This window comes from Ascaphus truei, chromosome 2 (genome assembly GCF_040206685.1).
Source record: "Ascaphus truei isolate aAscTru1 chromosome 2, aAscTru1.hap1, whole genome shotgun sequence".
NCBI classification, from domain to species: Eukaryota; Metazoa; Chordata; class Amphibia; order Anura; family Ascaphidae; genus Ascaphus; species Ascaphus truei.
The window spans coordinates 229,391,342-229,403,044 of NC_134484.1; the positions used below are offsets into that span (position 1 = coordinate 229,391,342).

The following is an 11,703-nucleotide window of genomic DNA, read 5'->3' on the forward strand; positions in this document are numbered from 1 at the left end:
ATCTGTCGGTTCCTTTGGTCCTCGGATCAGTTTCAAAAAGGACCATCTGGCCTTTTCAAGTTTTTTTGTCTATTACTGACAATCCACATGGCGAATTAATAATCCGTGATCGAATTGTTACATATCGGCACTCAGATTAAATCTGCGGGATTGGGATCTCTCTCCCCCTCTCTCCCCCTCTTCCTCTCTCCCCCTCTCCCTCTCTCCCTCTCTCCTTCTCTCCTTCTCTCCTTCTCCGTGGATGAATTGTGTTTTTTTTTGTAACTTATATTTTTATTAAAGTTTTCAAACATAAATGGGAGGGGAAAGGGTACAAAAAAGAAAAAGGGAGGGGGGGGAACAACCATTTTGATCAGAATTCCTTACAAGCATCAACAATCACATTACATATCATACAATATCTTATAAACAACATAACACATTCCGCACAAACCACTCCCAAATCATCTCTTCCTCTGATGGGCACCCCCCAATCCGGCATTGCAGGGATCCCAGATCCTATCGTACTTCTCAGTAGTATGATTCAGGAACGAGGTAAGTTTCTCCATCAATTGGACATCATTGACCCTTCTAGTAACCTCTCTTCTGAATGGCGGGAGAGTTTGTTTCCACGCTGCTGCTGCAGCGCATCTAGCCGCCGTTAGAATATGCAGGATCAATTTAAATGTATAGGGGTTCAAATCGCCCATGGGTTTAGCGTAATAATTACAATTGGATCTAGTGGGATCTCAATATCCGTTACATCTTTTATTCATTTCAGAACTGTTCTCCAATATATCTGCATTACTGGACAATACCACCAGATATGTGCCAGATCTCCTCGTTGTCCACATCCTCTTCAACACCTGTCCGAGGTCCCCGGGAACATCTGTTTTAATCTTTTGGGGGTGTAATACCAGCTTAACAAATTGTTATAGATATTCTCTTTTGTTACTGTACAAATGGAGGTTTTACCCGCATTGTCCCAGATATCTTCCCAGTCCTTCCTCATTATTTCAGTCTGAAAATCCAGGGCTCACTGGTCCATATATCTATCAGCCGGGGTATCCTGTTTTGGGACTAAACCCTGGTAAAGAGACAATATCAAACCCCTTTGATTTGTTTTTGTTTTACATCTCTTCAAATCGGATGTAGTTAGGAAATTCCTCCTCATACAAACCCTGACAGATAAAATGATGACCCCGCATATACCTGAACAACTCAATTTGGGGGAGACCATACTTTCTCATCAGTTCCTCAAATGCCATTAGCATATCTTTTTCTATCAAATCTCCCACGTCCCGGATCCCTCTTTGTCTCCAAATTTCGAAACTCTGTCCCATAAAACCTGGGAGAAACCCTGGGTTACCAAACAGGGGAGTGAGCCTAGATGGAATCGACATAACCCGATACTTTTTTTGGGGCCATCTGCCAAAGTTTCAAACTAAACCCGATTACTGCCGGTTCCGATTTTTATCCCAGATCCAGTCCCATAGTAAAGAGGGCAGTCCGACTGGGTTTTTGAACAAGCTTTATAAATCCACCCAGGCATAAACCCCTCTCGGGGAATGCCAGTACACCATTTGTTTCATATGAGAGGCTGTAAAGTATTTTAAAATATTTGGCACTGCCAGACCACCTCCTTCTTTAGTATCTAACATAATTGATCTGGCTATTCTCGGTTGCTTATGCTTCCAAATAAATTGCATAATTCGATTTTAGATATCTTTAATAATTGTATATGGGACAGATATCGGTAACGTCTGAAAGTAATACAAGAGTCTAGGGAGAATATTCATCGTAACCGCAGTGATACGCCCTAACCAAGAAATACAGTGGCAGTTCTAAACTTGCAAATCTTTTTTTATCTTTGAAAAAGGTCAGGATAGTTATATTTATATAATGAGTTATAGGGCCTCATGCAGTAAGCGTCGATTAAGTGAAATCGGCAAGTTTACCGATTAGTCATGTTAATGGCGATTTTTCCTCTCCGTATGCAGTAAGTGCCGAATACATTCAAAATGAACCCGAAAACAAATCCGCCCACTCTCACGATGATTATCCGATCACACACAGGTGTATCGGCGTGCGTGGCGGGGTGCTGATAGGTTGCCCAATCACAAATCTTGCTGAATCAGGCGAAACAAGCATGTATTGGATTGCGCGCCATATTTAAAGGCAACGTGTACTGCTAATCATTCTCTGTGTTGTTGGGAGTGAGAGAGAGAGAGAGACGCACAGAGCTGGCTGATTGAACATTTGCATATTGACGGAGAGACTTGTTGTGTATTGGGTGAGCTTTGTCCATTGTTGTTTTGTTTACATCTTTGTCTTGTTTTATATGTGGAAGTGTTTCGTGTGATTGGCTGTACATTAGTTGTCTGTTTTTTGTGAGTGCTGGAAGTATTCCCGCAAAGCGTGGGAAGAGTGATGCTGGTGGGAGTGGGAGTGCTACTCGTGCGAGTACGCGTCGGAGTGAACGTACTGTTCAGGGGAGTGATGTTGCTGGTGCACCGAGTGGTGTTGCTGGGAGTGGGAGTGCTGTTGCTGGGAGTGGGAGTGTTGTTGCTGGGAGTGGGAGTGCTGTTGCTGTGAGTGGGAGTGCTGTTGCTGTGAGTGGGAGTGTTGTTGCTGGGAGTGGGAGTGCTGTTGCTGGGAGTGGGAGTGCTGTTGCTGGGAGTGGGAGTGCTGTTGCTGGGAGTGGGAGTGCTGTTGGTGGGAGTGGGAGTGCTGTTGCTGGGAGTGGGAGTGCTGTTGCTGGGAGTGGGAGTGCTGGGAGTGGGAGTGCTGGTGCTAGGAGTGGGAGTGCTGGTGCTAGGAGTGGGAGTGCTGGTGCTAGGAGTGGGAGTGCTGGTGCTGTGAGTGCTGCTGGTGGCGCAGTTGCTGATGGGGTGGATGGTGGTGGCGTGCTTGCTGGTGGGCAGCTTTTGGAGGCTCTTCCATTGGAAGAAGGAGAGTCCAGTCAGCACCAGCCAAGCTCTGACCCTAAACCTGCTCGGAAGAAACGTGTGGAGAAGCCACGTAATCCTCGCTTCAATGACCAGGAAAATACAGCTCTTGTCACTGGCATTCTGGAGCACTATGACAGTATATATGGACATTTACTAGGTAAGTGTACCTTTACATTTATTATTCAAATACATGTGATCCTAGGTCATCTGAGTTTTGTTCATATGCAAATATGGGTTCAGAATATCTTTCTATGTTAATTAGTCTGGAAACACAGCTTTTTATCATGCCTTACAAGGACAACTAAACACAGGCGGTCAATTTGCCATAACTGCATACAATATGAATGCAACCTTGCTTACATGTATAGGTTTAGTAGTGAATGCTCATGTGCTTCACATATTACACATAAAACAGCATGTTTGCTATCTCTTGGAACAGCTAGCAGTGTAGGAAACTGGTGCTTCTATTATTAATCATTTACCTCATATATTTTATATGTTTTTCAAGGGCGGACAAGTTCAGCAAGCAGAAAAGAAATGTGGGACACAATAGTCATTGGTGTCAATGCGTGTGGGAATCATGTGAGGGACAAGCGGAATTGTCACAAGAGATTTAATGATATTAGGTCCAAATTGAAAAAGAAAATACAACACCAACGCGTGCATGCTACTGGCACTGGAGGTGGGCCGACACCACAACGTCTCATATTAAGTCCATTGGAGGAGCTGCTTCGGCCAAAATTACTTCCCGTCATCGTGGAAGGCTTACCTGGTGACCGTGATATAGGAATTTACCCCTCACAATTTCCACCAGGTGAGAAATATTACTGTACTAGGCGTGTCGTTGCTTACAGTTATTTTGCATAGTTACACTGCTTTTTATACTGTCTTCACAATATAAGCATACCTGCATCTATATATGTATATGTCTGATTCTGTATATATATATATCTCAAAATAGACATATATGTTGTAGTCCTACTAAAAGCAGTAACTAATATAGCACGTGCCATTGCGTGCTCATTTACATGTGAATTCCCAAAATGCATTGCTGCAGTGGAAGCAATTGATGGTGGGCGAAGATGGGGAACAACAGGGTAGTACACATGTGTAACACATGTTAATGAGAAATTATTACTAGCTACAGGTACAGAACAGAAATATGTATAATATTATTGTGTATTTTATTTATTTTACTCCGACAAACATGACATTACTGCCTATTTTAAGCATGCATCAAATATATTGCATGCAACGGCCTACAAACATCACTTGCACTAACACATCTATAGTTGTTTATGAAAAGGTCCATTTTTGCTTTAAGTCATATACAGACAGCATAATGAGGCACACGTATCATATTTTATGTCATTGTTTTCATAACTTAAAAACTGCACACGACTATTTAGCTCATCTACCATTGTGTTAAAGCAGCTGCAATTAATATCTCATCACAGCATACACTTCAACAGAGGGGGTGGGGTTCAGCACACACACTAATTACAGCCTCATTTTAGGGTAAACTTAGTTCACACCATTTTCACCTGTTTCAAGTAATTGAAAGGTGTGGCTGATTAGGCTTTTTGGGGAAGGGAATACCGTTCTTACAACCTGACTAGCACAACTGAAGTTAATCACACTCATTTGAAAGCTTCACTTTAGCTACTAAATGCCCCAAAAACTCATTACTTATCAAACCGTACGTCACACATTAGTTCACTCATATCTATAGTTGAACTACTACTATCAACGACACATTATCACACACTGCATGTGTTGTCTTGTTTAGTCACAGCCACATTCATGTGTGCCACATCTTATATTAATGTACCACACATATCCTCTACCAAAAACAACACTTTTTGCAATATGACCACCTTCATGATAACCATTGTGAATGGTCATCTCATGATAGTTATGTACATTATGATACTGATATCACTAAACAACATATGATTTTTATGTACAAATTTTATCTATTTATCCTCACGCATTACTGCAGGAACATAGTATGTTTTATGTTAGGGAACTCAAAAGTTCTAAGTACACAGGCATGTACATTGTTATTACAACTATTTATGTTCACTTTCACACACACATTTTGGGTTAAGGAAATGATGCTGTTAGGTACTCATAAATACAGAACATACAATAACTGTTTGTTCAATATTTACACATGTAAATGTAAAACTTATGTTATTGTTATATATAGTTGCCCCTGAAGGACATGTGTCACCTGAGACTGAACAAGTGTCTTCACCTGGGTCAGCCAGCTCAACACACCTAGAAGGTGAGTGTATCAGTTGGTGGCCATATAATATGTGCTCTTCTATATGTTATGTTGTCATGTTCATTATTTGTTTTGCACATCTTCTTTAAATAGGATTACTTAGTGTCAGTGAAAATGAAGTGTAAGGCAACTTGTATTGTGTTAGTGATGTTAACTATCATGTAGGAGTTGTGAGTTTACAGCAAGTTTTCATTCACTCATATTTCATACTGAGTCCAAACATTATTCTTAAGTCAAGGTAGTTTTTAATGTGAGGTTATAAAACGTATGGAAACATGTTAGTTGTTACTTATGACACAGTACAATTACATAGTAACACAGCAGAGATTAACATGCCATTTAATAATGTGTACATTTATTTGTAGAACATGATGAAGAGGATTTTGATGATGATGATGATGATGATGATGCCGCCGCCGCCGCCATAGACACACAAATACAAGCAAGTGACCATGAAGAGGTTCCAATTGAAACTGTTTTACCGCCAAAACGTCCAGCAAATACCACATATGATGCAATTGTAGCTTCTGAGGGAAAAATTGTGGAAGCAGAAAATCGTCGCCATTCTGACCTGATGACAGTGCTGGAAAGGATGATTGCACTGCAGGAAGAAACAGTTTCACAATTGGCACATCTCCACAGAGTCTTCATTGAAGTGCCTAAACAGTTGCAAAAAATCAACACCTCATTCGAAGCATTAGTTGTTCAGCAAACACAAGCTAATTACTGGAGAATGACTAATGTACCACAATTCAACACCTCACAGGCAGGATCTGTTCATGCAGGTCAGTTTTCACCACATTCATCTGATATTCATTCACCAGGCCCAAATGTTACCGGTCAAGTAGCAGACATTGCTGTGCAGGTTCCTGATCACATCCTACCGCTGCCATCTGTACAAATTCAGCAGCAGACACCTACAAAGGAGGCGACAAAAACAAAACAAGACACACATGAAACAGACCAACCATCACTTGTGCAGTGTCTACCAACTTGCTCACATGTGTCAGTGGGCACAAGCCCTGTCCGTGAACAGTCACTACCCAAAAGCCCTGTAGGTGAGTCACTGCCCAAAAGCCCTGTAGGTGAATAGCTGCCCAAAAGCCCTGTAGGTGAATCGCTGCCCAAAAGCCCTGTAGGTGAATCGCTGCCCAAAAGCCCTGTAGGTGAATCGCTGCCCAAAAGCCCTGTAGGTGAATCACTGCCCAAAAGCCCTGTAGGTGAGTCACTGGCCACAAGCCCTGTAGGTGAGTCACTGGCCACAAGCCCCGTAGGTGAACAGTCACTGCCCAAAAGCCCTGTAGGTGAGTCACTGGCCACAAGCCCTGCCCGTGAAGTGCCAGAGGCCACTCAAAGTGGCTCTGTTGTGCCTAAAGTTGGTGGCAAAAGAAAAAGGAAAATTCAAGAGACAACAAGCAGGCCTGTTACTCGCTCGCAAAAGGAACAAAAAAAATAAATGTTATAATTCAGAAAATATGTCTTTGGCCTTGTTTTGTTGACTTCAGATTATCTAATTACTATTGTATGTATGCTGAAGACTGTGTTGTTTCCAAACTTTCAAGTATGTTCTTGTACACGTGAAGTTTTGGAAATGTTAACACTCCTAATTAATGAATAGTGTTATAAATATTTATGTTTTAATCGTCTGTTCAGTAATGGTCCACCAGGAGCCAGTTGCTAAGTTTAGAGAAGCTGCCATTGACTTTGCAGCAAAACATTGCATTTGGGTGTGTTAATTGATGTAATCATTGCATGTGCATATTATTTTCATGCAATTATAAAAGCACCTATTTAACTGCAAACATCTTTCTTGTACGTGTACAGCAGGATTTTGTGTTAAATATTACTTACCTTTGGTGGCCATTGTAATGTTGTCCTTTAATCATTTATGTGTTCTTGTTTCAAGAACATCTCTGAATTGATACTAATATATATGTAGTATGTATTGATATATGCACACACACACACACACACACACACACTGTGTGTGTGTGTGTGTGTGTGTGTATATATAGTACTATCTAAACTGGTATAGATGTATTTACAAAAAACATACACTTCATGCTTCCTTGTGAAAACACACTATTTTAATAATACAGGCCTAATGTTTGACAACTATACTAAGTGTGAGCCTCTAACATTATTGGGTGCAAACAAATGTTTATTACTTAATTCACTCATGTTTATCACCATTTAAATAGGTTTCATACAAGGCCTACTTACTGCCATCAATATGTTGTGTGTACTCCTGCAATATAAAAAAAAAAAAAAAAGATACATTATATATATATATATATATATATATATACATATACATATATACACACACACACACACACACACACACACACTATACATATAGTACAATATACACTTTATATATATATATATATTTTTATGAGAGAGATATATTTATATATATATAGATACACACGTATTTAAACTCATGCAGACAGGTAGTTAACCAGAATTTCAAATACACACAGAAATGTATGTGGGAAAAAAACATTTCATTTTGCAGGTGTGTGTATTTACTGATATGGCTGTCTAAGCACTATTTTCACACAGTGCTCTTTGTTATTTTTCTAGAAAACTCAATGTTACTGAAATAAGTGTAGGAATGTTTTCACAAACGAGATAAAAAAATGATACATGTTTTTCCCACATTCGCCTATCACTAACCACAAAACTTAAACCAATTAAAAGGACACATCCAATTGGCGTTTGAAATAAGGAGTAAAAGTAGTTACTTTTGTTGACCTTGAAAACGAAACACAGGAATTTGTTAGCCATTGAGCAGAATCATTTTGATGAGCAAAGAAGACAGAACTGCACACATCTTTTGTGCTACTCTGACATGGCTGATGAATTCGTTAACAATATGAATCCCCTCTTAGGTTATAAGTACATGGTTTCAGAAGCAATTTTAAACAGTCGCGGACACAAAGCAAGCACACGCCAAATCTATGATTTGATTCGAGCTAAATATCCTTATTACCAAGACCGTAGGCATGCGCGGAATTTTAATTCCTCAATAAGATTCACTTTATCAACTAATGACTTTTTTGAACGTGTGCAGGATAAGCTAGAACACACCTATGGTTTCTGGAAGATTGCAAAGGAAAAGCATTTTACCCTGAAAGAGGGCACATATATTGTTGTGAAAGGCATATTTATTCCTAATGCCAATAGCAATGGATCCGCTACTACTGTTCCGTGTGAATCGATACCTGCTGCAATATCTGCACCCTCCATTCCTGAAACCCACATTGTACAACAACAAAAGTACTATGATTATGTACCAAGCCTTTCAGCTGAAAATGCATTGGAATGGGAACCAGAAGAAATGAACCTACCTCCCGACCAATTGTTTGAAGAAAGCAGTGGCGATTCCTATGAGCGCTTCATGGAGGAGATGTGTGTCATACTGGATTCAGCGGGTGGGTCAAGCGTGGATGAAAATGCCTTGCATTTCTGGAGCGACCAGTTGCAGCCAGACGAACAGTTAATTCTAGAAGAATGGTAAATATAACAACCGTTATGCGTTGACTGTGCGTTTAAATGTTTTTTTTTTTTTTTTTTTTTAACCACCATTTTCCCTTTCAATGCGTGGATACAGCGTAACATTGCAGACTGCATAACATGTAGCGATCACAAAGAAATTGTTGCCGAATACAATATAGTATAACCTGAAAGAGTAGTACACATTGCTGACGGAATAAATATACGTACTTTCCTATCCCTTTAACCATATTAGCAACATTTTAACATAACTCTAACACATACCTGTTTTGTTATCATGCAACATTTAAAAGCGGGTCCACCACGTATGACGTGGGACCCTTGTCATGGCCCAAGGCGTCCTTAAAAAGGATTACGTATGTAAGTCCCGCCCCCAAGCGACGTGCGCGCCTCAAAGCCTATTGGCTGTCATGTTTTGTTATAGTAACGGTAACTGCAGTGTGTCATGTGTGCGGCTCAGTGTTTGTAGGCGTCAACTGGGCGTTAGCTGAATGTTAATTGAGTGGGAGGAGTGTTAGCGTGCGTTTCACGCTGGTTTAACATGACGTCACACGTATTGCATTTGCGCATTGTGTTATCGGCCGTCCTTTCTGTCCAAACACGTCTGTTTCAAAAGAATACAGATGTACTCGTTTAGAACGAATGTAGTTTCGTATTCATTGTATTTGAAATAAAGATTTTATGTTTAATGGTATTTTCAAGATGTATTGAACGCACAACGTACGCTTTGTTTTGCGCATGCGCTAACAGTTAGTGCAGCCAAGCGTGAAGTGCGTGCGCACACTAAGATGTGCGCGCACATTTTTCAGTATACAGGCAACGTTCACATCATATACATAGTTATGCCTGCTACAAATTTAAAGAAACATTACATACTGATGTACACTTGTACTTCTAACATATAAGTGAGTGACGTGTGTATGTACACAATCATATAGAGCTGTGTAATGCGTTGTCACGGATACATATATAGTAAGGTGCCATATTTGACCATCATGTGTTTGCTGTATTTCAGAGATGTCGGGGAAGATACAATCGGATCAATGTATGATTTCAGAAGAGTCTACCTTTATATGAGATGATTGTGAGGAGGAGCCACCGACTACTATACTACATATGGAACTAATTTTATATTGCTTGCAGCGCTTATTAACAAACAATTAAAAATGTGATACCCTTATGCCTATATTGCATAAGCACTTAATTAACATAATGATGTTGCAAAATAGTGCCTCATGAATTTTTATTGAGTGTTCTTTAATGACTACTATCATTTTATGGCATGGTGTGTTTTATATATAACAACCATTCCCACTCTGCTAACACATTTGTGAATTCTATTGTGTAATGGAACGTATGACTGTCGAAACTATGTAACAATAATAATAATAATAATAATAATAATAATTATAATATGAGCATGTTCATGTATAGCGCTGCTAGTTGTACACAGCGCTTTACAGACACATTTTTCAGGCTGAGGTCCCTGGCCCGTGGAACTTACAATTTATTTTTTGCCGCCTGAGGCACAGGGAGATAAAGTGACTTGCCCAAGGTCACAAGGAGCCGACACCGGGAATTGAACCAGACTCCCCTGCTTCAAAATCTCAGTGCCAGTGTAAGGCTTTACTCACTGAGCCACTCCTTCTCCCAATGTAAAGGACACTTACAACCAACTAGCCATTTCTTGTTAAAAATCTCTTGTTACATGGGTATGTTGATAAAATGGTTTGGGACTGTAGCAAATAATGTTATTGGCCAGATGTTGTGGTCCCCTACAATGCATGATGTTCTGATTATGACATCAACATCATGTAATGAAGTACGTTTCTGTGTATATTTCATTAACCTAACTAACTATAGTTTACTGTGTTTATTAAACGTTCTAAAAATACATAGTATAGTCAATATGATGATATAAGCTACCATAATAAAGCTGGTGTTATCATTTGTCGGTGTTATACATGGATCCTACACAAATTGATACAGACACAAACAGTTGTCTTACAAAGTGTGTCTCTGCTAATGTGCACGTGATTGACGTTACAATTGTGAGAATACTTGATAATTATCATCATGATAATGATGAAGTGACGTGATTTATATTGCAAAAATATTACCAACATTGTCATATTGGTAAATTATAAATGCTAAATGACAGTAACATTAGCGACAAATTTGTCTTCTCTGTTAACAGTTTAACACTTGGTACATGTAGGACACATCCACACACGTGTGACTTATACATACACATGTCACAAATTTAAATTAATGTTGACTATTAATTCCTAGCATTACAAAACACCAACATTGCTAAATATAAGATGTAGTACGCATTGTTGTGATTGCAGGCATTCATGCATGGAGTTTTATGATCAGTCAATTTCATCCGTGATGAATGATCTCCCGTAAGTAAAGAAATAACTACAGTTATCCCCTTGTCTCCAAACACCTCTATATTACATTAATGGGATTTATAAGGAAACATACATAAAATGTGATGAAATGGGAGTAATCATTTTCTAATACAATGCACATGAAAGCTCAAGAGTAGCTAAATGCATATACATGATACAGAAAGTACATATATGTAACATTTGTGTTTAAACCAATATGTTGGGTTTTGACTTCAAATAATTATAGGAAGATTGATGTAGGCACATCTTATGAGAGATGTCAGCAAATATACATACCATGATCAGTCATACTGGAGATATACCTATAATGCAAAGGAACAATATATAAATTGCAAACATTGACATGCCATCTTCAGTACCGTAAACAACACAGCAAAGTGTGTATTTGGTGTTAAATGTGCAACACCATGTATATTTCATGACATTCAAAATGTAAATCAGGCTGGTGTACACATCATATGGATGTACATGTTACACTGCACCAATAACATTGTATGTAAGCATACTAGAAGCATGAATGAGTATGGGCATAATATGTGTATTG

The 11,703-nt window shown here is 39.3% G+C and overlaps 1 protein-coding gene across 1 annotated transcript; it reads left to right on the plus strand.

The window, feature by feature from the left end:
• The first annotated feature begins 5,123 nt into the window (after positions 1-5,123).
• LOC142488643 (uncharacterized) lies at positions 5,124-6,687 on the plus strand. Its single transcript, XM_075589070.1, has 2 exons — positions 5,124-5,220; positions 5,586-6,687. Exons 1-2 carry the CDS (start codon positions 5,124-5,126, stop codon positions 6,311-6,313), a joined length of 825 nt encoding a protein of 274 aa, XP_075445185.1. The 3' UTR covers positions 6,314-6,687.
• Positions 6,688-11,703: the final 5,016 nt, after the last annotated feature.

Bases quoted from the DNA above. Each gene is read 5' to 3' on its own strand.
- LOC142488643 (XM_075589070.1), top strand. From the start codon at position 5,124: ATGTTATTGTTATATATAGTTGCCCCTGAAGGACATGTGTCACCTGAG. The intron at 5,221-5,585 runs GTGAGTGTATCA...ATTTATTTGTAG, and splicing joins CAGCTCAACACACCTAGAAG to AACATGATGAAGAGGATTTT.